This window comes from Gadus chalcogrammus, chromosome 19 (assembly GCF_026213295.1).
Source record: "Gadus chalcogrammus isolate NIFS_2021 chromosome 19, NIFS_Gcha_1.0, whole genome shotgun sequence".
NCBI lineage: Eukaryota > Metazoa > Chordata > Actinopteri > Gadiformes > Gadidae > Gadus > Gadus chalcogrammus.
In genome coordinates, this window is record NC_079430.1 from 2366886 (window position 1) to 2394458 (window position 27573).

General features: G+C 46.0%; 2 protein-coding genes across 8 annotated transcripts in view; one reads left to right on the forward strand and one right to left on the reverse strand.

Annotated features, from left to right (window-relative positions):
- LOC130372470 (CDK5 regulatory subunit-associated protein 2-like) overlaps nucleotides 1-2877 on the forward strand; it is a 43275-nt gene extending 40398 nt beyond the window's left edge. For 5 of the 7 annotated variants that reach the window (XM_056578482.1, XM_056578483.1, XM_056578480.1 and 2 more), the window contains one exon: nucleotides 1-268. In XM_056578482.1, the coding sequence (XP_056434457.1) occupies nucleotides 1-147 (147 nt within the window). In that variant the 3' untranslated portion in view covers nucleotides 148-268. The other 2 variants (XM_056578485.1, XM_056578487.1) reach the window with 2 other exon arrangements.
- nup188 (nucleoporin 188) lies at nucleotides 156-26978 on the reverse strand. Its single transcript, XM_056578488.1, has 43 exons — nucleotides 26892-26978; nucleotides 25967-26021; nucleotides 25458-25531; nucleotides 25284-25368; nucleotides 24024-24104; nucleotides 23873-23917; nucleotides 22620-22712; nucleotides 22385-22504; nucleotides 21933-22144; nucleotides 21702-21816; nucleotides 20610-20810; nucleotides 20105-20194; nucleotides 19641-19706; nucleotides 19434-19553; nucleotides 19185-19311; nucleotides 18772-18930; nucleotides 17838-17964; nucleotides 17626-17713; nucleotides 17116-17192; nucleotides 16778-16892; nucleotides 16240-16360; nucleotides 15578-15644; nucleotides 15296-15421; nucleotides 13652-13892; nucleotides 12707-12913; nucleotides 11133-11302; nucleotides 10848-10917; nucleotides 10698-10765; nucleotides 10336-10531; nucleotides 10150-10227; nucleotides 9981-10066; nucleotides 9589-9734; nucleotides 9001-9179; nucleotides 8458-8658; nucleotides 6048-6140; nucleotides 5376-5528; nucleotides 4652-4789; nucleotides 4352-4426; nucleotides 3219-3449; nucleotides 2460-2591; nucleotides 2302-2375; nucleotides 2058-2187; nucleotides 156-1340 (listed from the first exon to the last, which is right to left on the reverse strand). The coding sequence occupies exons 1-43, from the start codon at nucleotides 26915-26917 to the stop codon at nucleotides 1182-1184; spliced, it is 5217 nt and encodes a 1738-aa protein (XP_056434463.1). The 5' UTR covers nucleotides 26918-26978; the 3' UTR covers nucleotides 156-1181.
- Between the last annotated feature and the right edge of the window lie 595 nt (nucleotides 26979-27573).

Genomic DNA, 27573 nt, shown 5'->3' on the forward strand with positions numbered 1-27573 from the left:
ACAAATAACTGTGCCCTCTTTGGCCTGAAGGGCCTCTCTGGAGGCCCAGAGGAGGTGAGTGAGGAGCAGGGTGGTCTGATAAGAGCCTGCATGCAACTCTTTCCCCTGGATTGTATTGGCCCTTCCAGAATGGCAGCAGAGATGTGATGTGTTTTTAATGCATGACGAGTAGTTTGGATTGTCAAAAGAATGTTGAGTTTGAAGCTTTAGCCCCTGAGGCTGCGTGCTGGGCGGCCTTTGCTTCCTATAGTAAACCTCCTTTCCTTGATCCCACAGGAGGTTCCCATCAACGGCCAGTAGAGGGGCTTCCTCTCTGCCAGTTCCTCCTACTGGCTGCACCGCCTTGTTTTGGATATGGATCCTGTCCTGCTGTTAAACTACCTGTAACTTGCTCCACTTTTCTGTGATTGCACATGTTTTTGAAAGTTAAATGTAAAGGCTTCTGTAAATATTTATCAAAGCTATTTTTTATGAATGATTTTACAATGGGAAGATTTGTATTCTTGACAGGCTGGTACACATATTAGTATTGTGTGCATTTGATGATGGAAACTAATTATGTGAGTAAACATGTTTCCCTAAAGCTTCTGATCCTTCATTCAAACAAGACAGAATTGATGTTTTACAAAAGTCCCTTTATTTTCAAATCTTGACTGTTGCTTTGAAACCGATACAAAGGATTTATTTCAGACTTAACTGATTTAAATTTGAAAAACACCCCTCCTCGCAATACATGAAAGTCTGATACTATAGGGCAACAATAAGTAAGCTGGATCTTAAAAGCATCAGATTTCAAAATAACATTCAAGGAAATGTTAGCAAAAGTTGGCGATTTGACCTATAAAACTAGGCCAAGAGGAACAACATGACGGGGTCTCTGGTGGACTTTAATAAGCCCAAACACACTGCACATCCATGAGACTAACCTATACAAACAAGCATGTCTTCAATTCACCAGTCTACTATATTATACACACACTAGGCTTTGGTCATGGTGACGTCAAATTCAACTCAGGAACTTATCGTAACAGACACTTTGGCAAAATTAGACTAATCATGAAAACCAAAAAAGACGCTTTTCCATTTTTGTTTGACAAAAATCGAATGTTGTATTTTTATATATATTGGCACTTCTAGATGTAAAAACACCAAACCGCCGGTAGTATGAAGGGAGGAGGGGTCTACCGCTGTACCAGTCTAACAAAGGCCTGGACCAGCTGGATGATGGGCTCCTGGCCCTCATGGCTGCCCTTGGGGCCCGGGGTCTTGGACTGGCTTGAGGCCGGCGACGAGGGAGACCCACGGCGGAAGTGTCGGTACAAAGCAGACAGGAGCGTGCTCTGAAACAGGGAGGGAGTTAGACGTCTGGAACAGGACTGTTCACAGGAATCACTAGGGTTAGGGGTCGTAATCCAGCACTCTAACCCTCTAGCAAGGAAGAGGGTGTTACGCCCTGTGCTGTTACAGCGGTGGGAACAGAAGAGTGATTTGTGCGAGTCTAAGAATAGTACTTCTGACTGTACAGACTCTTCTCCTGCCAGGACATGCATAGGAATTAAACATCTGTTACAGTGTTGAACAGTTTTTAAACTCTTCCAAATTACCAAGTTCACATGGAATCTAAATCTTGCTGGCTGTGCACCATCAGATCCCTCTCCATTGCGAACAAAAGCTTGCAGCAGTCCAACAGTAACTCCTAAAGCACTGCCCAATAGGCAGTGCAAAGGACAGCATACACGTCTTGGACCTTACCAGTTAATTGCCGTTGCAGAAACATAGGCCAGACCTCTATTGGCAAGGCCCATGTAGCGGCAATACACTAAAAAATGTTGTGGAGAGACCAAAGCAACATTTTTGGTTTATCTAAAGCTTTGTCAAACGGAGTAAGTAGCTTTGCCAGAGGATTCCAAAGCCAACAGAGGCATCCTTCTCTAGTTCCAGTTTGACTGTGTACCGCATGTTTTTTCACTTGCTCTAGTTGACAGTTCTACATGTGTTCACTATAACGGCTAAACTTCAGTATTACCAGTAGTTTATGAGACATGTGCAGGCCTCACCAGTTCAGAGCTCAGCTCCTGTTTGAGCCTCTGCTTGTCCCTGGGGACGATGGAGGGGTCCTTCAGACACCGCGTGGCTTGGGAGGTCAACACGTAGAAGCCGTTCTCCATGGTGAACATCAGCAGGGACCTTCATGATAACCAAACGGTCAGCCCCATGAGAGTTTCAGTTAATGTGAAACAAAGTGAAGTGACTGCTGGAGTGGTTAGTGTTGCCTAGTGTTGGTAGTGGGAGAGGACTTACTTTAATGCCTGGATCTCATCTGGGGAGGCCAGGGAGGCAATGTTCAGGGAGGCTGGCTCCTTCTTCTTCTCGATCTGCACAGGAGGACAAGCTCATGTTGCTCATGGGGGGTGGTTTAGGAGGACATGAATCAACCAGCCAGGGGGGGTTCACCCTACCTCTCCCAGCATGCTGAGGGCCACGTTGATGGTGCCCAGCAGGGTCCCGAAGGAGGGGGGCACGTCGGGGTCGAAGGCAGGCGCGCTGAAGCTGAGGACGAACAGCGTGCGGTACTCGGCCAGGTCCATACACTGAGGAGAGGGCCCACACTCAGCATTAACAAGCAGTGCACAACGCTCAAATATCGTTCCTTTTTCTAATCTGTGTCATAATGTATTTAAAAGACAGGGGTCTCCATGCATCTTCAGGGTCATGCATTGCTTTAATTAATTGTGCACTATAGGGTCACATAATGAGGAAAGACTTCCTTTATCAGGCTGCTTGATTAAGTCACTTAAGACTTCATTATAATGTTGACAAGAAACATTTAGGGCATTGCTAAAGCCAACGGGACAGACAAGACGCCAGCGCTGGTGGTGCAGTATGTGGCAGCAGTAAGGAGTGTGTCTAACCTGGTGGTGCAGTATGTGGCACCACTGGGTTAGACACATTCCTTACTGCAGTAAGGAATGTGTCTAACCCGGTGGTGCAGTATGTGGTGGCAGTGTGGCCTGTGTCTAACCCGGTGGTGCAGTATGTGGCAGCAGTGTGGCCTGTGTCTAACCCGGTGGTGCAGTGTGGCCTGTGTCTAACCCGGTGGTGCAGTATGTGGCAGCAGTGTGGCCTGTGTCTAACCCGGTGGTGCAGTATGTGGCAGCAGTGTGGCCTGTGTCTCACCCGGTGGTGCAGTATGAGGTGCAGTATGTGGCAGGTCTCACCTGGTCCAGCAGTATCTGGCAGCAGTCGGGGGTGAAGCGCTGCAGCGCGGCCAGGGCCTTGCTGAGGATCTTGAGCAGGCTGCACTGCACCGTGAGCAGGCCCTTCTGCTCCGCCTCCTCCCGCTCCCCCCCGTCCGCCGCCTCCTTGGCCGTGTGCTGGGTCAGCAGTGCCGCCGCCACGCGCTGCGGCCGGGCCAGGGGGCCGGGGGGGAGCGCCTCGCCGTTCCTAGCCTGAGGGGTGGAGGAGGTGGGGGGTGACCCAGTGAACCCTGTCGTCTGGTGATGGACCAGCCGGTGGAGAACAGGGATCACAGGGGGCCTCCCAGTACCACACATGGCCCGCGATAGGGGAGTACGGTATGAAGAGTACACCCGTGGGAATTTGGATTTTGACGTTACCGTGTGACCAGTAGACAGTGTTACGCGTTACAAAATAAGAATCGCCTTAGTAATGTACATTTTTCGTGTAAAAAATATTAACGTGTTACTGTCAATTCGGCGCAATGTTACTTCTCCCAGGGACAGATTTGACAGCAACACAGCCTTCTCAGGCAGTCGGCTATTGTGCAAACACGCAGGCACGCTTGCGCGCGCAATAGTCCCCTCACAAGCTCTCATTCCACACGGTACGAGACAGAGGCTGGTAGCATGAAGAGCAATCATGGCAAGCGAGAAGCAGCCAACGCTAACTTCTGAGGGATGGAGGTATTCCCATTAGTCCAAACTCGTTAAGACTAGGGGGAGGAATACGAGTGTAAGAAACCTCCATCATGGAGATATGGTTGAATCCACACTATTAAACACTCGTGTTTTTCAGATGAAAGTAACTTGAGAAAAGATTTTTCATCATCAGCAGTTTTGCTCAATAAATGTTCTTAAAATACTTCCGTACTATTTGAAATATCATAGTATTACAAAAGTACAGTAAAAGCTGCCTAACAGTATGATCCATCACGATATACATCTACCTTTTCACAGTCATTTTGAATGAATCGTTGAAGTGCTCTATTTTTGTCTTTATTCGTGGTCCAAACTGATTTTTCAGTAACTGGTCTTTTCGACTGGTTATTTATCTTCCGGTGCGATATTTGGGGCGATATTTCCTGTCTAACTCTTCAGATTCTCGTAGCTACCTGGAGGTAGTGGTGGAGCATCTTCTTGCTGTGAAGGAGATAGGTGCACGTCTGGCACAGGTAGCACAAGTTGACCTGTAGGAGGAGGGGAGAGCCAAACGGAGAGCATCAGCAGCTCCTCAGGTCAGGGGTCAGAGGTCAGGGAGTATGATTGAAGACTAAAAAGAGGAATACTGTGGTGAACAATAAATAGACATGTTAATTATCCCACTGGGAGACTTAAATAATTTAAGATTTAGTGAGGTCTCGGATCAGAAGTTTGGTCGCCCCAGGCGGGCCATGGCTGGTTGAGTCTCCTACCTGGACGTCCCGGAGCAGCTTGGGCAGGTGGAACTGCCACTCTTTGCAGAAGCTGGAGAGCTGCAGCAGGAAGCCCACGGTGTGGTCCGCCTCGTCCAGACACACCAGGCTCTGCACCGTGCGCACCGCGTTCAGACACTGGGGGGACACACACACACACACACACGCACACACACACACGTTAGGGCGGCTCAAATTAAACATCTACTGTGCGGACAGCGGTCAGACCCTGGGGGCCGACACACATTAGAACAGGTGTAACTAAAACATCTACAGTGGGATTTGGTCCTTCAATAATTGTTTAATCCAAGATTCGACTGAACGTCTCCCTCTGATCGCTGGCCGAGACCTCTAGGGACAAATAAGTCCTCTTTGAAAAGTCCTCTTTGCTTGGGCCAGACTATCGGCATCAAACAATAATTTGATGCTCTTGCATCTTGCGACTTATGCGTTTGTGTTTTCTGTCAATGCAGTTGTGTGTTTTGGAATTGCAAAGCATGTTTGATAGGCAGGTAGTTCGATCGTCAGGGCCACCGTATCGATGCAAGGTCACCTGATGGATAATGTGCCAGAGCGACAGACAGTCATTCCCATTGAGCCAACATTCTCAATCAGAGCGATTCACAACCAAACCCAAATCTTTCTTTATTTTTATCTCACAACACCACATCCTGGCTAAACCCGTCCAAAACTTGTTCTATAGGGTCAGAGTGTGAAGAGGCACCTGTAGGATGCGCTCCTGATGAACGCCCACGAAGTCCAGGGCCTCGTTGATGAAGTTGTAGCGCAGCGTCTTCAGCAGGCTCTCCATCAGCGACATGCAGAGGCGGTACACTCCCGGCCAGCAGGGGGAGTCCTGCGCCTTGCGGGAGAAACTCTACACAAAGAGGACAGGGGATGTCTGGGGCTGAGGATGGAAAACACTCATATAATAGGGCTACATCCACGTTAACGCCAGGTTGGATAGGTGCAGTGGCCTCCAGGGAATGAACATATACCTAATATTCATAGGCAAGTTTCAAGTCGTGTATATTCCATTACCAAGAGCAGGAAGTGGTTGCTGTTTGGATTTTTATTTCGTGTTCGTGCAAGATGTTTGACAGACAAAAGCAGTTATTAGTCAAAATTCAAACAAGCGCGAGTTCTCGTCTTCAAAGATTATACGTCTACATACAGAGCGATATATATATATAGAACTAGAGATCGATTTATTTGTATATGACCACTCAGGACCGCTGTAGCCCTCCTACGCTGTCACAAAGGGAGGAATGGGGGATGTTTAGTGGCTAGAGGAGAACCATTCCCAACACCCTTAACTTCTGACTATAGTCCATGGCCGATAGTAATGCTGTACAACACAGTGATCCTAGTGGGGTCGGGGGCGTGTGAGCCTTACCTGGGAGCCCCCGTTTGAGGACACTTCATAGACGCTGAGCAGAGGGAGACAGATGCTCTGGATGAGCCCGGCGCCCGCCACCGCCGCCGCCCCCTGGACACACACACACACGCACACGGTCATGTTCTGCTCCCACACATCACTCTTCAAATGGGTCAGATCATTATCTTTAAAGGTTGGGTACGGAATTCGCTTTTTTGGCCATTTTTGCAAAATTACTTGAAATCCTTATCATAACCCGCTTACAGCCACTGAGTCAGAAGTACTGACATGAAAATTAAACTTGTCAATCATCTGTGGAACGGCCAGGGCTCGAAAAACTCCAGCCAATCATTTGGATTGCCACCTCGTTGCATTGGACAGTAAGTACGTCAATCAAACGGTCGTACTGCACTCCCCCTCCCCCGCGCCCCGCGCGCGACCCCTTCGTGCAGTGCTCGTGACCCAGAGCAAGCTCCTGTTTGTTGTTATCCTGCGGTAGCTACTGGAACTAGTTAATCCACATTTGGACCTAGCAGTAGAAGACAATTTCCATGGCGGACAAGACGCCACCATCCCCACCACCACCACCACCACCACCAGCAAAGAGAAGGAAAACTCTTTTTCAGAGAGTAATTGATAATAAAAACGCTGAAAGAGAAAAACTGAAATCAAGAATAATCCTAGGCGCTGCTTTTGAACGTTGGCGGCAACTGAAGGACGAGAAGGGTCTAAAAACCGATGCTTGTGTGGCGGTTGACCTAGTTTCAAAGTTTATACCGTTTATACTCGGTAATACCGGTGTTGAGACGAGTGTATTACTCGTTGTGAAAATGTCCACACCGCGGCAACCCTAGTGAAAACCAGGACTTCCAATACAATTATATGAAACAAACATACATTTTCTAAAAATAGTAATGATTTATGTGACCGTTTAATGTTTATAACATCTGGTGCAACCATAGCCGCGAGAACGTATTCTCAGCAGGGGGTGCTGGAAAAAAAAACCCAGCCTGCACTAGACTCGCAACTCGTCACATTGATAAAAAAGATATATAGCAGCGCAGCTCAATTACACCAGTGCATGCGCGCACAGTTGAAAATCGATCGTTGTGTTCACTTCCTTCACACCATGGTTCACATCCAGCTGCTCACAGAACAAGTTTAGCGCACCACCGCTACCCTCACACTTTTTCATATAACCTTTTTTCAGTACTAGGACATATGAGCATTAAATAAATGCTGCGTCTCAACATGCCTTGGACAGCAGCGAGGATGACTCGCTTTGCCACGGGCCGAAACAGTTCGGAGCGACCACAGCCAGAGCGAACACAGCGGGGCAGAGGAGTGTCAGGAAGTCTTTGGTGTACACATCAGTACGGCATATTTGCACTACTGTTTAGTGGCAATGCAGTGTTTTATTCTATGCCTTTTTATTTTCGTATATTATTTCAAATAATACAATTGATTTATTCATGAAATCAAGATCTGGTCTTCAAATCTTTTTTCCAAATATAGGTCGTATTACAATGGGGTTTGTGTTTATATTCGGACCAATACGGTACAGCGGACGCTCACATGACGTTAAGCATTTCCTGGTGCATAATGTGACGCTTCAGAACCTAAAATCCCGTTTCTCCCCGTTGATACGACAACACATAACCGGCGTTTTCATAAATCTCCACTTTGGCCGGAGTTTTTAGAAATGATCGTTTTCTGTGATAAGACAGGGCCTCGGACAGGGGGTGTTGCAGCACCCCCAAAACCCCTACTTCCCACGGTACTGGGTGCAATTTACAGCTGAATGTAGTGCCATGTTGTTAAACGAAAACCTACGCTAGCCTGGCTCGCTCTCGCGCATCTCTGTTCGCGCTCGTGCATGATTGCGCGTCCAGGTACTTGGAATGGGTGGAGTCAGAGTCAGCGTTGAAGGAGAGGGGGTAGGACCATTTGAGTTGTGTACTTTCAAAATCTGCTGGCGTTTCGCAAATCGCGTACCCAACCTTTAATAATTGCATTTTGGGGTACTACTAATAGGGTTACATGCCGATATGTAAAAAATGCCCCTTATTATTCTCACACTGTTCATTTCTGCAAAACCAATTTCAGCGTCTTTCAAAAATGTTCTGTTTTGTATGTCGCTTTAAGGCCCCCCTCCTGAGCCCGGTTGTGTCAGCACAGCACACCCACACTGTTGATTTACGCGTGCGTCGGCAAATTCACAGCCCTGAAGATTGTGAACATTGCGAGGTGCGCCTTCCGCACAGTCTGACGTCACACTATTACGGAAGTAAGGCGCTAAACAAGCTGTTTGGCTCGCTTATTGAGGGGTGTTCTCGGCAAAAGCAAAGGGAAAAGACGACAAAGCATGATATCACCCCTTTAAAGGACTCAGGAGTGGGACGTGGGCATGGAGGAGAGGGGGGCTTGCCTGCGGCGTGCGGGCCAGCGTGAGCAGCAGGTGCAGGGAGGCCTCACTGAAGAACAGGTTCTGCCTCAGGCGCAGGCTGAGCTCCAGGGCGCTGAGGACCGAGGGGAGGACAGGCACCTGCCTCATCACCGACACCCAGTGCTCGCCGTCCTCGTCTACGCGACACAGCTCCTTGGCCAGGTGGAGGGCCAGGACACACACCTGGGAACGCAGCAGCGGGAAGGTTCAGTTTGGCCGTGAGCATTGAGCATTGATCATACTAATGAAACCAGAGACTCAATCAACACGCGCCGGTTCTAAATGAGTCGTCTCTGTGAGAGGCAAGACCAATCAAAGGCTGAACAACCATGGCATTTACCACCACTCACTGGTCAACCAGCCACTGCATACAGGGATGCTCATTTCTATTACGTTTGTATTTAGCGTTAACATCCTCGACATTAACAAACTTTCCACTGTAACGTTGCACCATCCATCTTAAGCCCATCCTATTTGTACTATGATGTAACCATAACATCTGTATGATATGAAGAGGGAATCCACCCCGTCTCTCTGGTCCTTCTGCAGGCAGCGGGGCGAGTCCGTCTCCATGCTGTCCCGGTCCTCCGGGGTGTCTCCCTGGGGCGCCAGGTGGTGGGTGCTGTCCATCAGGGCCAGGGCCTCGTCCTTCACCGTGTCACACACACAGAGCAGCAGCTGGGGCAGCTGGGGGATCTCTCTGCCTGTGGATGGAGGAGACACAAATCTACTTATACCAATGAAACATTATTACTGCTGTCATCTCCAGCTGCGTTTATATGTACAGCTTTTTCAGTGGTTATTCGATCGGCCTACATCCAAACCCCTCCTTATTCCACAGTGGAAGATCCAGTAGCATGGCAGCATGTGGTTCAGGAGGTAGAGCGGGTTGGCTGGTCACCAGAAGGTTGCCAACAGGAACCCCCTGCTCCTGCTAGCCGTGCGTCTAGGTGTCCCTGAGCGAGACGCTCAGGGACACCGTCGGGAACAGTCACCCTGACTGTTCCCCATCTGACTGTCGCCTTGCATGGTTGCCACCGCTGTCTGTGTATGAATGTGTGCATGATCGGGTGAATGGGAGGCCATGTTTCAAAGCGCTGGCAGGCCGCTCACCGTTGAGTCCCTGGATCTGCAGCACCGATATGAGTGCTGAGAAGACCTTGGCCTTCGTCCTCTCCATCAGCTGCTGGTCGGCCTGCAGAACGCTCTCCAGCACCAGGGCCAGGGGGGTGAGGATGTCTGGGGCCGTGGCCACCACACTACAGGGACAGCAGCAACGTTTAAATTGGATCATAAAGGGACTAATCAGCAACACAACGTTGCCCACATCCACCAACCTAAAACACATGTGGAAAGTCAATTGAGAGGACAATGCATGGTGGTCCAACACTAAAGGGCCTTCCTACCCCAGCAGCCTACACAGGGGACTATGCCATGGGGTGGGGCTGGGCGGTTACTATAGGGTTGATGCTTGGCCGGTTGTATTGATGTTTCTTTCTGCTCACCTTCTCCACTGCTTGAGGAGAATGAGGAGCAGCGTGGCCATCATGGAGCCCAGCCGCAGACAGGGCAGAGACCGGGGCACCAGCAGCTAGAGGAGGAGGGGCAGCCGTTAGGACCAGAGGAGGTAAACCAATGACTAAAGAGGACCCCCCGTTGGCTCCGCCCACTCACAGCAGCTTTGGTTCCGTCCAGGACGTCCATGAAGAGCTTCAGTTTCACCGACTCCTCCGTCAGCTGCATCACGTCAGACTGAGGATCACACACGCATGCATTTAGAAATCTGACACACACACACACACACACACACACACACACACACACACACACACACACACACACACACTTCCCTGGACCTACGTGCGAGGTGGACAGGATGAGCAGCATGCGCCAGGCGGAGATGAGCATTTGGGTCTCGGGGAACGAGCGCACGCCCTCCTCCTCCGTCTCCGAGATGTGCGCCACCAGGGCCTTGACGTACTGGGACCAGTACTCATAGCGCCGCCCGCTGGAGAACCTCTGCAGCGCGTCCTTCAGAGACGGCTCCAAGGAGCCGCTGGACACATGAAGCCACTTGGTATTAATCCAGATCCTTTTTTTACTTACTACTGAATATTTAAAACGGTACTATAATGTTCACACATATAGAATGCAGCCTGTATTAGAATATAGAACAAGCATATATCAGCAGCCAAGCGATGAACACAAATATATGAAATTACCTGACAACGTAATAGATTTCAAGGCCGATGATCTTCATGACGAACGCACACGTCTCCAGAACACAGTACTGTAGGGGAAGAGGAGTTCATTGTACTGACAAACCGTCTGAATCATTACCATAATGTACATCTGACCAGCCACAGCCTTACCTCGGTCATTTCTGAGGGAGAGGGGAGGGTCCCAAAAAGAGGAGTCGTCAGGTTTTCCCAAAACTTATCTCTGTGAAAAAAGTATAATGTACTTTACTTATCCCAGAGTGGATATTAGTCTTTCTGAACAACAAGGGCAGGACCAAAAAATAAATGAAACTAAAGTAAACAAACAAACAATATATCAATGTCAAAAAATAAATTAAAAATCTAAAATCCCCAAAATTCTAAAATGGTATTCATAAATCTATAATAAGATGTCATGGTTGACAGAGGAAGTCATACTTTGTTCGTAGGACAGAGATGGCGCTGTCACGGCGGTCCTGCCAGAGAGCCAGCAGGAAGGCCAGGGCAGCGCGCTGCAGCAGGGGCGGGCACCAATACTTCCCCTGCTGCTTGGAGTCGATGAGGTCCAAGACCACCTGCAGGCAGCTCCACTCCCCCAGCAGGAACTCCTGAGGACCACAGGGGGGAAGACTCAGACTACAACATCTGGAGCCCAGAGCAACATGAGGAAGACTCAGACTACAACACCTGGAGCCATAGCAACATGAGGAAGACTCAGACTACAACACCTGGAGCCCCGGGCAACATGAGGAAGATTCTCAGACTACAACACCTGGAGCCCAGAGCAACATGAGGAAGATTCTCAGACTACAACACCTGGAGCCCAGAGCAACATGAGGAAGACTATCAGACTACAACACCTGGAGCCCAGAGCAACATGAGGAAGACTCAGACTACAACACCTGGAGCCCAGAGCAACATGAGGAAGACTCAGACTACAAAACCTGGAGCCCAGAGCAACATGAGGAAGACTCAGACTACAACACCTGGAGCCCAGAGCAACATGAGGAAGACTCAGACTACAACACCTGGAGCCCAGAGCAACATGAGGAAGACTATCAGACTACAACACCTGGAGCCACAGCAACATGAGGAAGACTATCAGACTACAACACCTGGAGCCTCAGCAACATGAGGAAGACTCAGACTACAACACCTGGAGCCCAGAGCAACATGAGGAAGACTCAGACTACAACACCTGGAGCCACAGCAACATGAGGAAGACTCAGACTAGCGTGGAGGACACCTTGAGCCTCAGGGAAACTTTGGGTCGGCATTCCCCATTCCTAGGAGTCCAGATCCACCGGCTGTTGCTCTGCATATGGGGTGACTTAGAGCTGACACTAACCATGATGATTCATGTACAATTGATTCTCCTAGCTTTGGCAAAATAAAGAATCATTAAGAGATAAAGAGGAGATGGAGAATAAGGCCCAACCTCCAGAATAGCACCTGTAAGCTTTCTTTTCAGGGGTTCGCTAAGGCGGTAGGGCTGCTGTGAAATGCCATTGACTTTTTCCACAGAGGAAAACCTGACTTTGGTATCCGTTAGTTGAAAGTACTCCCATACTCTTTAAGCTTTCGGTAAAGGGCAGCCAGACTGCTGCAGAACATAGCAATTATGTAGTGATACTGAAGATAAAAACATACCTAGATTCAGAATATTACATACAATATTAAGTATAACAAAAGATTAGTGTCAAAGTATTTGCTGAATGGCAGTAGCCCTAGTGACACGGCATCTCATCTTGTGTGTTGCATGTGTTAAAGGGTAACTCCGGATCGTACCTGTGTATGTTTTGGTGGGACGTGCATTAGTTCACCGGGACATTGATATAATGGGCAGATGTTAACTGGTTTTAACAAGCATATTAACCATTTGTTACTTAAAAAATATGCATTACAGGCTTTGAAAGCCAATCATTGCTTCCGAAGAACATGTAAACCATGACGACTGCATCGCCATAATCTCTCATATTCTTTGTTAGTCTTTTTTTTCTTTGCATTCTCACCTTTGACCCCTCACTACCATCCTTCACCTCCAGGTTAAGGAAGAGCTCGATGAGGCCTGGCTGCGTTTCCACGGCAACGGTGAGGAACTCCAGGATCATGACCTTGATCCTCATGTCCTCGGTGCGGCTCTGTAGACGCGTCAGGAAGGCATCGCGGATGGCGGCCGCGTCGCTGCCGAGGCAGGCGTACACCGACATGGGCGCCACCTAGGAGGGAGTCGAATGATATTACACACACACACACATTAGGGCTGGGTGGTCAACCCCATAACAACGGCCTTACAGGAGCGGATCACGTGGGTCAGAAAGCATGGTCACTGAGACAGGCTACACCAAACCATTAACATGTCAACTGTTTCAGTGATCAGCTATAGGAATAACCAGCCAGCATCTCACTGGAGAGTGGGGGTTTGAGCATATACGAGTAGCCCTGTACTTTATTCAGACCAGCGTTTGTCCCTGGATTTTGGAGTCCGTGGTTTTGTGTCATGGTTTTGCGGGAAAAAGGTCGGACACACATATTTGGACCACTCCCATGTAAATGGTAAAATGAAAAAGGCCCTTTACGGTAGATTGTGAACAGATGAAAACACACAAATGTGCAGTTTAGCAGACCTTATGTTGAAAAAATGTCATCATTGAGGTAAGGGTTGATGAGGTATAGGCATCTTGTTAAGGATGCCGACAGGTAAACAAGACACCAGCCGCACCTCGGAAAGTTGGAAACCTCATCCTAAATAATCTTATGTGGACGCTTTCATCTAAAGCAGCGAACAGAGTCCATTTATTAATGCATGATATTAATGAGCAGTTATGGTCTCAAGGCTTTCCACAGACAGACTGCGGGCATTGGCGCTCCAACCAAGCCCCTTGGGAGTCCACCCCCCTCAACACTTCCCTGCCCCAATAGGACCGCCTTAAGACTGCTTAAAGAGACGCTCTTACTGTGGCGAGCCTCTTGAGCAGCTGGATGGCGAGGCGCGGCAGGGCGGGGTCGTGCTTGTGGTAGATGTACTTGGCCAGCACGGCGATGAGGTTGTGGCCGTGGCCGCCGTGCTGGGTGAGGGCCTGCTCCAGAGGGGACGCCACGTCGGACGGGGGCTTCAGGCGGATGACGTTGTTGGTGACGGAGAAGGCCAGCTTCACCGTCTGGATCAGGATCTGCTCCGGGCCCTCGGTACCGCCGCTGGAGACCAGAAACACAAGCTTTAACTTAAATAGTGGTTCATTGAAGAGAAAGGGTTCCCCTCTTACTCACAGGTACTTGGTGGTTTAATTAATAAGCATAGGTTTGGATCATTGAGGGTTTGAAACATGTTTGATTATCTTGCCCAAGGATGCCTGGCTACAGCCTAAAGTAGGCCTATGGGCATTAGGCTTTGGGTTCTTACTAGGTCACATTAGTGCCAGTAAAAATGTGTGGAGTGCTGTGTGGAGGAAGTCCGTGTCTTTGGAGCCCACTCTGGGTCCCAGTCTGACTGGGTTAGGACAGAGCTTCATATAGAGCGGGTCACCCACCAGACTGTCCAAGGAGCACCTCGTCCAGCAGCGGGCACAGCGGTAGGACAACACACGCCTAAAGACTTTACTTGGGTCTTGTGCCATGTTTAATAAAATGGTAACGGCCACATGGCCATGCAGTTCACCTATTTTCTTAATTTTGTAGAGCAGGATTCACTTCTGAACAGCCTTTGGAATGTGATATCTATAGTGGTGCTTTGTGTGGCAAACTATTGACCAAACAATGGCTCTATAGGAGTGCAGCTGCCCCACTGTCTTAAAACAAGATGTACTTTCAAACTACATAAACTGCTATAGAGATGTTTGATTACTTTGATAAAACACCACAGCAGTGCTATGCTGCTATAAATGTCCCTTTCAGTTTTGATGCCGGGTCATTTTGTAAAACTTGTTGAACACAGGACATCCCCATACCCGGGCCGGTTACTTCAACAAACAATTAGTTGACAAACTATCATTTTAGTCTCAACAACAATGCAATGGAAAATACCTTTTTTTGAACCATTTAATTAAATATTCGGCTTCGAAACCAAATACACAGCATAAAATAATATTAAATGTGGGAAAAGTCAGGTTAAAGGGGGATTGCTGTACTTGGGAATTGACTCACACCTTGGGGATGACTCAATACCCTGGTATTTGGTCATACCAAGATATTGAGACACACCTTGGAGATGTCTCAATACCCAGTATATGGTCATGGCAGGATATTGAGACACATCTTGGAGATGTCTCAATACCCTTGTATATGGTCATGCCTAGATATTGAGACACATCTTGGAGTCGTCTCACTACCCTGGTATATGATCATGCAAGGGTATTGAGACACACCTTGGGGATGTCTCAATACCCTGGTATATGATAATACCATGACACCAAGCCTCACTATATCCTGGAGCCCAAATGGATTAATTCGTTCATTCATTCCACTAAATAGGATGTAGAATAAATAAAATAAAACTGGTGATATATTAAGATAAATGCGTTGATGATCTATAAAAGGCATGTATAATTTCATTTAGGGATGGAGACGGGATGCTCCGGTTAGGAGCCGTCGGCGGGCCTCACCTGCTGGGCTGGGCAGCCAGGACCATGTCTATGGTGTCCACCCCCACGCCCATGATGTTGACCACGGCCTGGCCCGCCTCCGTGTTGGCCAGGCTGTAGATGCACAGGGACTGCAGAGTGGGAGTGCTGCAGTAAGGGAAAGGTGGGAACATCAATTCAGAGATCGCTGTAGACACACATTTTCCAACAGTAAAATGTCCCCAATGAACCACAAACTAATGTCAACTCTACATGGAGCATCAGTTAGAAACAAAGCAGGTCCCTGAGCAGGTCTCAATGTACCTGCCAGCGTCCTCCCCTTCAGGACTCAGATTCAGAATGGCATGGACCAGCTCCAGGATAAGACACCCTGGACCAAACGCAATACATCAGAGTGTCAACACCAAAGCAGTCAACAGTTTAATAAGACTTCTATTGCTGATTTGCACCCCAGGTCATATTATACCGTTACTTGTAATATTTCCCTTTACCATCGAAAAACTCAGTTTCTTTAGACCGGTGGATCATAACTGAAGGGTCGCGACCCAAAAGGGGCTCGCTGACTTTTTCTTAATGGGCCACAGTGTGTGTTGTACAATAATTTAATTCAATAAGAAAATAGCCCAAAATAGCCGGTTTAGTAGGACTACTGAGAGAATATCATATCATGTAGTTAAACAGTTATGCTGTTCCTTCTTTAGCTTGTGCACCTGGATCAGTAGCACACATGTCGAGATGTTCATACTATCGGAAGGTTTTTTATCGCTACAACAATGTGCTCTGACTGCAGGGATTCAGTGAAAAAAAGAAAAGTGGAACTGGATATTAATCTGAGAACAGGGAACAGGGTACGTGGTTTAGCAATTTTTTGTAATAATGGCAAAGTGTTTTAGGCTGTATTACACCTTAACTCTACATCAGCCACTTAGTCACTTTGTGGTGTTGGTTTAACAGTCGCCCCTCACCTATCCTCTCCCGGACGCCGTATGTGTTGTAGCGCCACTTGTGGTAGGTGGGAAGCATCTCCTTCAGCACCAGCAGGACGCAGGGGATGAGACCCTTGTTCTGGGTGCTGCCCAGCTGACCCTGAATCAGAGGGCAGACAAAAAATATTTATTCATTCCAAATGTAAATATATATATATAAAGATTTCATTAACAAGTTATTGCATGGAGATTTGATATTTCTTAAAATAGTGTGCCTTGTTGTAATGTTAACCTATCCACTTGTGACGTCACAAGAGGGAGTGTCCACCCGTATGGTGGTGGATAGACAGACCTAGTAGTTGGTACAGTCCACTAGGGAGGTGAAAGAAAGAAGCAGCTCCATCCATCCATCCATCATACACCTGGGTGGACCCTCCACTTGTGATGCTATTTACTAACCGCTGGTAAAGTAAATTTAAAAAAGGATGAAAAAGAATCATTCCTGATTTTATTTGGAATTAAGTGTCCAGGTATCAGTATACGGACTGCTGGGTCATTTTAAAAGCAGCAGCAGTACCTTCACCAGGGTGGTGATGAGACGGAGGAAGGCGATGGTGACGGCGTATTCTCCCCTGGGCTGCTCGATCTGCACCAGCAGGTTGCCATAGTTACCCGCCTTCATGCCCTCAGCACTGGGGAGGGGGGAAATATGGGTATATTTTAGTACATACTTCACACATACAAACATGTACACCACCGCCCACAGTAGAGAACAGTGGAAGTAGAAACATCACCCAATATAAATAACGAAATACCTGAAAACATTACTTCGGGACTTATTGTTATTACAGTTAAATGACAGCCGTTATACTGCAGCAAGCATTTCAAGAGGAGCCAAGACATCACGAGCAGTACCTGATAGACTGGGCCATGCTGGTGAGCGGGCTGGAGGCGAAGGGCAGGAAGCCTGTGTGGTGCAGACTGGACCACACCTGGAGGACAGGAGCACAGAGCTGCTTTCACATGTCTCACTAACCAATCAGTGGATTCTATGTTCAATTGGAACACTTAATTTGTTTTACCAGTAATTATTATTATTGGTAGCCAGTGCCACCATTGTACATTTGTAGGGATGTTCCTGGGGAATTGACCATTTGGGTGGGGGAAATTGGTGAATACTTTAAATAATGCGCAGAATTACATTATGATCACCAAACTAAGTAAAATATTCTGTTTTACAAGTTTCTTTATATGGTCAATTTATTTAATATACTGTTTGTTTTTTTAAATCACACCTCTTACTATTGTGGTAATAAAAACAATACATTGTTGGTGTTCCTCACTGTGTTGGAAGCACCAGTGCTATCCAGTACAACGCTGAGTTCAGAGCCCCGCACCGGCTGTCATGTGTCACATAGCACCCACCTTCCCAGGGTTCCTGGCAGCCAACACGATAAGGCAGTTGACACAGGAAGCGATCACGGCCACCGGAGGGTTAATAACCGATGTTAACCTGAAAGCCATTATGGAAAAACAATAAAGGTCAAATCCTTTCGGCAGCCAACCATTTCCCAGAGAGCACAAAGGAGGTATTCCTGCTGCATGCAGGGTCATGAGACATGGACTAGCAGGCTCACCTCTGCAGCAACATGTAAATGCGAGAGGTCAGAGGCAGTAGACAGTCCGACACGGTCCAGTCCGTGCTGATGATCTTATGGACCAGATCCAGGATGGGCTTCACCCGCTCACAGTGGGCGATAACATCTAGCATGGACACAAAGAAAACCATGGCCCTCATTTTCTCAAAGGCAATCCTTGTATATCTATTTTCAACAAGCAAAGATAAACAAGTTAAGGTTGAAGATACAGGCAGACCTGTGACCCATCAGTGGGGGTACTTTTGACCCCAGGATCCCTCCGATTTTATAAACTCAGCAATACATTACTTGGTCAAGAGAGGATCATCAACAGTCTACGCATGTTTCTCATCAATACATTAAAGGTCCCATGGCATCTTACTTTATGGAGGCTTTAATATAGATATTAGTGGCCCCCTAACACAGTATTTGAAGACGTTCCCGAAATTCAGCTGTGGTGCAGAATTACATCCACTACGAGCCAGTCGCACATTGAGCTTTCCCCAAAAACGCAGTTTCGGTGTCTGTTGCTTCAATGCAAATGAGGAGGAGAGAGGAGGGTCAAGGAGGAGGGTGGGGGTGTGGCCCTGAGCAGCTTGCGGCCAAGGTACTGTGTGCTCTGGTTACAGTGGATGGATCGCAATGGTGAGACGCACACAGCCTTTGCCCGTGTTCTGTAAATGTTCTAGAACACTCCGCTCCGGCAGGAGACCTGGAGCTCTATATCTAAATAATATCATATTATACACAACCGCGGGCAACAATCCCTTCCTCCTCCATGATTTTCATGCCATGGGACCTTTAAAATGCCACAAAAGTGATAGAATTCACATGTCCATGTATAATGTATGTAAAAAAAACAGAACGACTCCTTTCAGTCTTCAAAGACGGTATCAAATCTTCCATTAAGTTTAAGTGTGAATGCGAGCATTACCTGCGGTGGACACCACGTGCAGCAGCATCTCCACCTCGCAGGTGAACAGGGTCCAGGCGCTGTAGGAGTAGTCCCAGCGCACCACGTAGCCCTGCTCCCCCGCCATCACCACCTGGCCCAGAACGCCCTGGGGCATCCGCAGGTTGGTCTGCCCGGAGCCTGGGGGCAGCGACAGACCAGGGATCAGTGAGAGTGAACCACCTCCTCCACCAGCCTGGAGTCATTCCAGTGCGTACTGGAACGGAGGCCACTATGTTTGGCATTCTGTAATATGGTTATGCTGTTTAGGGAAACAGTAACGCAGGCTCAGGGCCCAAACCCAGAGGATGACCATTGACCTACAGTCACTGATCTAGACAGGGCCACCATGGAGCTAGACTGCACCGCCCATGGATGTAAAGGCCTTTTCTTACCAAGAGGGTAGAGGAGTTTGGGGATCTGTCTCCTCCAGAGTGTCTCGTCGTCCTTGGAGATGATTTCGTTGGGCTTCTGCTTGTACACCTCCGTGTAGAAAGACATCTTGTCCAGAAAAGTGTACACCTGCTCCCACATAAAAGGAAAAAAATATATTGTTCAACATTGTACATTTGTTTAGAACGAAACCCGTGTCCTAAACAGCTGTGTGTGTGCTACAAGTGGCAGTGTGTGTGGAGTTTGAGCACCTTCTTTACGGTGGACTTGTTTGACAGAAGAGCGGTGAGGAGCTGTAGCAGCGGGCCGGTCTTGTGAGGAAACATCCCCACAGCGCTGTCCAGGATCATGCCCAGGCCCATGTTGGGTCTCTGCATGGACAAACCAGAAGACCACCCAGTGAATAATACCATTGACATGTGGTGGTCCTTTCTTTATAGATTCACTGTGGGACTCACCATTTCCCAGAAGAGCTCGGCAAGACTCGGAGCAGAGAGCACCTCGCATGCAGCGTCGATCAGATGCTGCAGGAGCAAATTAAGGCTTTGGTCAGCAAGGAGAATCAACACACACATCATCAGCGATCGATGACTCAGAGTCGAGTAGGATGGTCCTCCTGTGGCGGGCGGGCGGACACACACACACACACACTAGATCTTCTGAGGCCATGAGTCTCAACAGGAAACCGATCGATTGCCTACACTGGGTTTGAACCCTAAGTGAAAGAGTTGAAGTACCTCTGACGGCTCATCACACTAACCCCTGGTGGTATAATATGTCCCCTTTAATGAACAAATGTGGACAGTCGGTTTGTTCGCCCATTTCCTTGGATAGCTATGGATGGGTTAGAGTCCTGCCCAGCAAAACAAGCATCATAAACACTCATGGATAGTTGTTCAGTCCCTATTCCTGCAGATCGTACCTGTGGGCTGCCCAGGGTCTCCTCTTCAAAGGAGGTGATGACGAAGGAGAGGAGGCCATAGATGCACATCTTGGCAGTGCTGGCTGTACACTGTAGGGCGATAGGAAAATAAAGAAACATTTAAAGATTGATAAACCTGCACTATTCATCTATTTATTTATTAGCAATCTAGTGGCTTGAGTTGTAGTTATAGCTACATACAGTTCAGCCTACTTTATAAGTCAATACAGTATTATTAGATTTTCTAACGGTGGGCAGGAACTAGGAGAAAGATTCCCTGGATGGATTGACTTGTGAAATCTTTCCAGTTCAGTATTACATAGGGCAGGTACAAAGCATATTTAAATGCAACCGTTAACTGATACACAGGAAATAGTATGCATGTGGCATCTGAAAATAATCAATCCATACTTAATAAAATACACACCTTGCCAACACTTCATTATGTTCCAATGCTACAAATGAGAACCACTGTAAAGACGCCACTCAATAAGCACTGCCTTACGTTGTTGCCCGAGACCCCCAGGCCCTGCAGCATGGTGGACAGGTACTTGAAGACCCCCAGCTGCAGGGCGGTGTTGCCGATCTTCCTGACGACGGGGCTAGACTCGTTGGGCTTCAGCGTGTGCCTCAGCAGCACCCAGGACAGTAGCACCGGTCCGTGGTGGGGGATGTCTCCCAGCGTCAGCAGCAGCTGGTCCATCTCCTGGAGAATTGCAACACACCGTTTAGCAGCATGTTTAGCAGCCTGTTTAGCAGCCCAACACTGCTAAACAGGGGCCACTCTCTTCCGTTTACCTTTGCATTTATTCACTTTAATATACTACTACTGGTACAGGGCCACTTTATAATTTATATTGTTTATACCATCTGTTTTGTCTGCCCTGTTTGTCTTTACTTTAGCGTCTATTATCTCTTTTCTTTTTATAGGTACTTTGTATTTTTATAAGGGCTGTCAAAATGAGCACGTTAAGAGCGCGTTAACGCAATCTAATTTTAACGCGAATAATATGTGATTTTGAAAGGTTCTGCCCACAGAATGACAACATTCATATCAGAAATATTTTTTGTTTATAACGTTATTTTCTCAGTGAATGAACCCAATGACACCGTGCCTTGGGCACACTAATTTTTTAGACACATCCCCTTGCAGAAATCTGCAGGTTGTTGCATCACTGGATAACAGTTAATAATGCAATCAAGGTCGACCTATTGTGGACCAGATCTATAGCATGATCCAAGAGCTACCATGCAAGTGTAGACGTTAAAAATAGAGAAGACATCCATCAGGTATTGGTGTGTGACAAATTCTAGTTTACTTAGGATGTTTAATTTCAAAACCTTGCCCTCTTCTGAGCTCTTTCCAACTCTCCAATCTTGCCTAAAGTAACATCTATAACCTGTTTAATTTGGTTATCATAAAGCACATGCATTGATTTGATTTTTAAACCCACATTTGTTTGGCAGAATTTGAGTCAGACCAGAACAATGACTATTTGGGCATGGAAACCCTACCATTCCTAGGATGGATCGAGTCTGCTATGGGTGGAGGACTAACGACAGAACTATGGTCAAAAACGACAGACGCAGCGCCCACCTTGGTGACCTCAGGTGTGCTGTAAAATTGGTGCTGATCCGTGCAGTCCTCCAGTGCACACTTGTGAAGGAAGTCAATGTCCATCCCTTCTACCAGGATAAGAGAGCTGAAGTACCTGCGGGCAGCAAACACAAACACATTGGCTACTTCAGATAGATGATGTAAATATAGTGTTCAAATTAATGTACAACTGTTATAGCTTTGAAAAACATAAACAAAGAGCAGTCTTACCCGATGCGGTCGACCAGGGGGTCCATGCTCTTGTCCACCAGGTGTCTGTTGGTCTGCCTGAGGCCAAAGCCTTGCTCCTTGAACAGCTTGGTGAAGCTCAGCAGGTCGGTCGGACTCATCTCAAAGTAGGCGTAGTACAGGAACAGGATCTCCAGCAGCAGAGACTGTTCTCGAAGACACTGGCGGAACCACCGCGAGATCTGCCTCTCCGTCTGAAACAAACATTTGGATAGTGGGTTGAATTTATTTGTACATAGTTCATTACATGCAATTTATTAATTTAATTACTTTTTTGTATTTTTCCTCGCTAGCATATGGGCAATGCCAGTTCAGCTCTACTGTGTCCACTTTGTCAAACAAGTTAATACTAAAAAAAAGTGCATTTATTATGAATCATGTAATCAATGCAAGTAGGGTCCATCTCGATTTGGTTTTTTGTGCACAGTTCTCACCATTAGATTGCCATGGGTCTCCCATGTTGGAGCCTCTGCTTTGAACAAGTTCTCAAACTGTGACTTGTAGTTGGCCACTAGGTCCTTCTCCAGTTTATTCACACAGCTAGCATACTCTGCCTTCAAGACAGAATGAAAAAATAAAATCATTAAATTCATACCAAACTTAAGATGGTAAATGGTGTTACGGCTGGAGTTATGCTAAGCTGCATTGTGTATTCATGAAATATCTTACTTTGTAGGGATGTCTCTCATCCTGAAAGTATGTCAATAGGAGTAGGACGCATCGCAGGAGACACACACGCTCCTCAAAGTAAAAGTCTGCAATCTGTGGACACAAGAAACATATTCATGGTTAAAGGTGGTAATTTCTGCCGACACGTGCGCTCAATCAACACTGTAACAATGTTTGAAGGTTTGAAGGAACGGGGGATACCGCGGGAGTGGTTGTCTTCCCCACCATTGCCCCAGATAATCATAAGACTTTATGGGCATATTGAACATTGCTGTAGCTTCATAATGTTACTGTACACATAATAGCGCGTCCCTAAGATTCCCGCGGGTTTAGCGGTGTAAACCTGCTGAGGCGGTGGGGCAGCAGCACTCCTCTCTAAGGAACCTTCGCCTGGTGGATATTTCCTGCAATGATTCAGAGTTTGCATGGAGAAAAGGGGACTTTCTTTTGTCAGTGTGGGGTGAGACTGAGAATCAATGAGTTACTCAAAGACCTACAATCAAATTTTTACCCATTTAATAAAAAACTTCAATGTTTGGGCGATACTGTGGATATCATCCTCCTCGCATGTCCTGAGCCACTTGATAAAGGACCAAAGCATCGTAGTAAGATAGAACACTAATGGAATATATCAACAAATTAGGCCTCTGGATTAGCGTGTTTTCTCACAAGGTATGGGAAGAGGGCATGTGACGCCATTGACATGCGAAAAAAATTAAGTAAGTAATACGACCAAGTACACAACTAATAAGTACAAAACTAAAACCAATGTACAACATGGGTCTAGTCTAGGGGTGTGACGATACTTTGTGCCACGAAATATCGCGATACGAAAAACGTTGTTGAGACGAAAAAATGGTTTGTGACATTATTTTATTTATTTATTTTCAGACTTTATTTATGGACATAAGTTTCCACTTAAAAATTCATAGACTAAGAAAAATATATATTTGTTGCCATTTATGACAAGATGATTAGTCTATATCATGTTATTATAACACCTGTTTACAATTTCATAAGAAATGGAAAAATAGCATCAGACTAAGGATTAAAATAAGTTCACCAAGAAGACGATTCTTAACTAGATTTTATGCAATGCCATAAATTCAATTTTTATGACATCAAGTTGTGAAATGAAAGCCAGAACATTTAAATAATAAAGTTCAGTTAAACATAATTGTACATACATATCACAATCAATTTGACGATCGAGCATAAAGAATGTGTGAATGGCGTTAACCATGTACACTGACCTTGAGCAGTAATGCCTGGCTTTGTCTCTCATCCTGGAGAACAGACTGTAAAGGAAAAAGCTTATAAGTTATTATAATTATAAAAAAATATCATCCAATCTGATTAAAACAAAATTCACCCATAGAAGGAAATCCAAGGGATTATGTGTACCTTTAATGAATTACGCGTTCCCCTGTAGTCCTCTTGTAGGTAGCACTGTAAAATCTGCAAACTCTTTTCCTCATCAAGACCCTGAAAATAAATATACACCGGTTCATCTCAATAAATTATTGTTTAACATTTAAATAATTAAGTTTAAAAAGGACAAAGATATTATGTAGATTCATTACATCGAAAGTGTAATATTACAAGCCTTTATTGGTTTTAATATTGATGATTATGGCTTCCAGCTCATGAAAACCCAAATATCAGTAGCTCAGAAAACTGTAAAATTACATAAGACCAGTAAATTAAAAAATGATACAAGTATGTTCTTGTACATGCAGTCAGTATTTGGTTGGGCTCCTTTTGCATGAATTACAGCATCAATGCAGGAGTGGCACGGAGCCGATCGGCCTGTGGCCCAGCTGAGGTGTTATGGAAGCCTAGGTTGTTTCGATAACGGCCTTCAGCTCGTCTGCATTGTTGGGTCTCATGTCTCTCTCATCGTCCTCTTTGGGGTTCAGGTCAGGCACGATTGCTGGACAATCAAGCACCATAATCCCATGGTCATTAAACCAGGAATTGGTACTTTTGGCAGTGTGGTTGGGCCAAGTCCTGCTGGAAAATGAAACCGGCATCTCCAGAAAGCTTGTCAGCAGAAGGAAGCATGAAGCGCTCCAACATGTCCTGGTAGACGGCCCCTGACGTCGTCTCTGGGTCAGGAGTGGCTTGACGTGGAATGTCCTTGATACGTCTGTGCATGGCGTCATTTGATGCACTGACTCCTGCCTCAGTCCATTCGTTGTGAAGCTCCCACACATTAACGGTTATCTGTGTTGCTTCTGCACCTTTTTCTACCACACTTTTTACTTGCACACGCTTGGATACAGCTCTGTGAACAGCCAGCTTCTTTAGAGATCAACTTTTGAGGCTGCTACCTTGGGTCTACAACATGGAACTTTTAAACAATATTCACATTTTCTGAAAATGACTAAAGGCTTGAAATATTTCACGTTGGGTGTAATAAATATGTATAACATACAAATTTCACTTTTTTAAATGATTGGTTGAAAATGTTTAATATTCTTATTTATTGAGATGCACCTGTGTAATAAACTATGAATATATTCATATTGAACCCATTTAAGAATATATACACACACGTTAGTGAAAAATTGATGAAAGTAAAGTATAACTCTATAAAAGTGCAATGATAAAATACCTAGAGACAATACAGAAAGTTAAATAGGACAAGCATCCCAAACTCACCAGCAATTTGCTTATCCTAAGTGAGAAGTCCTTCAGTGGCTTGGCAGCCTCCTTGTTTGCCTTCAGCCTGGCCACAGCTGATGAACTGTATCGAAAAGGGATAGAAAATACAACATTTAAACATTGGTATCTTTTCTAACTGTTTGTGGACAACACATTCTTTAAGACTTATACCTGGCTGGTTTGTAGTAGGTAAGCCCTTGATGTAGCTTTTCCCAGTGCCTGTCAAGCTCTGCCTCTATCTGCGCCTATATTATTGAGGATGTAGGTCGGAGAGAGACAGCAGCATGAACAGAAAGAAAGATGTCAGTTCACATTTAACAAGGATGACCAATGTGGCATTTTGAAGTTTCGTAAAAGACTCCAAACATTGGTGTTTCCCATGCAGGCGCAACCAGTATAACTAAACCTCTGCGATCAGCAATGCAACTAAATATATTATAAACTGTATGCGTGTGTATATACATATATATTTATTTATTTATTTTATTTTTAAAGTCGTCAATGTTTCTAATTAAAAATCAAGGAAAATCGAGTTGTTTCCTCGTGTTTTAATCCATAGGTGTGGTTGGTGGGTCACCAAACAGACTAACACATGAATAAATTGCGACAATTGAACCAATTCAAGACGGCCTGGATTGTCGGTTCAAAATAATAGCAAGAAAAATCGATAAAGCACATACCGGTTCTCTCAATGCTGACCGACCCAGAAGAATTGTCCATAGCTCCCGACTACTCCTGTGAGAAAACATAGGGTTGGATAATGAGGGAAGACCATTTCCTGTAATTATGTGGTTATCAAAAATACGGTGTCCTGGGAGAGATTGTATATTCGGTTGTTCTACACATACCTATGGGCTGAATCTTATTTACTGAAATGTATTTCGTTTTCATATCTCCCTGAAACGTAGTTCATGGAGTCTGAGATGCAAGCAATCACTTAATAATTGGGTCCTTCAGTGATGATCAACAATGGTGAGGCTCGGTTACTTCAAGCATTTAGAAACAAGTCCTCTTGCTATACCGAAGTAGATGACTGTACATATCCTGTCTGCACTAAGTCGGACTCTATTCTACTTGGATGAAGTTCTTCATGAATTCCATATTTGAAAATTAGACGTAATAGTGCAGGCCGTACTATATTATATTCTATAACATGTGTTCAAGGAAAATTAGATTAAAGTTTCAGGGATCTTGTTCAGTTTGTGGACAGCTCAACCACGGCTACTCTCGGTGGGTCGGAAATATCCGCCACTTTATTCCATCTGAATACATTCAAATGTAAAGTTTTTAGTAAAGTTTTCAATACTTATATAGAGACAGTTAGCAGTGTTTCTTAGCCGAGTTGTGACTGATGCCATGCAGTGGTTGTGACGCTTTGAGTCGCGCTGAAACCATTCAAACAGCGAGCTGGGGCTAAGCTAAGGTACCCTAACGTCAGCGTGCTGCTGGTGACCGGGAGGTCTCTACGGAGCGCTCGGTTACTTTAATGAAAAGGAGACCCCGAGTTTGAGGTTGTGAACATCAGGCAATCTTTACAGTTGAGTTTCCCTTTGTTAAGTTATTTGACAGAATGCCAGGGTAAACTTTAAGTATATGGACTGTTACCTGACACACAAGGCCGCCTCCGCCATCTTGGGTCCCGCCGTGTGATTGGCTGAGCGTCGGATTCCGGTTTCCTGTTCTCGCCGTGTGATTGGCTGAGCGTCGGCCTCCTGTTTCCGCCGCGTGCCTCTGCTCTGTGTCTTTGTCTGTTTCCTTTTCCTCTTATGCTCACTATATGGGTACTATAAAATAATGATACTCATTATGGCTATTTATAGGTGTTAGAATATATATTCACACGTTTTGATCTAAAACCCAACATAAACTTTAGACATATGTATACATGAAAGTCTCTACCTTGTATATCCCTTCTATCAATTATATTCCATTGACGATTTAATTTATTATGCTAGGTGATGTACACAAAAATATAAAACAACGATAAATAAATAATGAATTCACAATGAATGAATGGGGTGAAATACAAAAATATAATTCAATAAGCAGGAATAACGGATTGTCCTTTTCGGAAAAATACAGTTTACAGAAGATTTTCAAAAAATGTTATGCATTGCAGTTTTCCAGCTAAGGTTTAATGTATTCTGAAACCGTTAATGTAAAAGTGTTATATGCAAATACATAGGTACAAGAGAAGGTATTTTAAACCATTGTGGTCCCTCCTCTTGTGACGCGTCCCCCACGTGACCTGGCTGTTAAACACGCCCCCTCCTGCTGGTTGTGAGGA

Coding starts and splice junctions, on each gene's coding strand:
- nup188 (XM_056578488.1), bottom strand. CDS start 26,917: ATGGCGGAGGCGGCCTTGTGTGTCAG. Junction 13,893..15,295: donor CTGGCTGCCCAGCCCAGCAG/GTGAGGCCCGCC, acceptor TCTGGTCTCCAG/CGGCGGTACCGAGGGCCCGG. Junction 8,659..9,000: donor AGAAGGACCAGAGAGACGGG/GTGGATTCCCTC, acceptor CTGCGTTCCCAG/GTGTGTGTCCTGGCCCTCCA.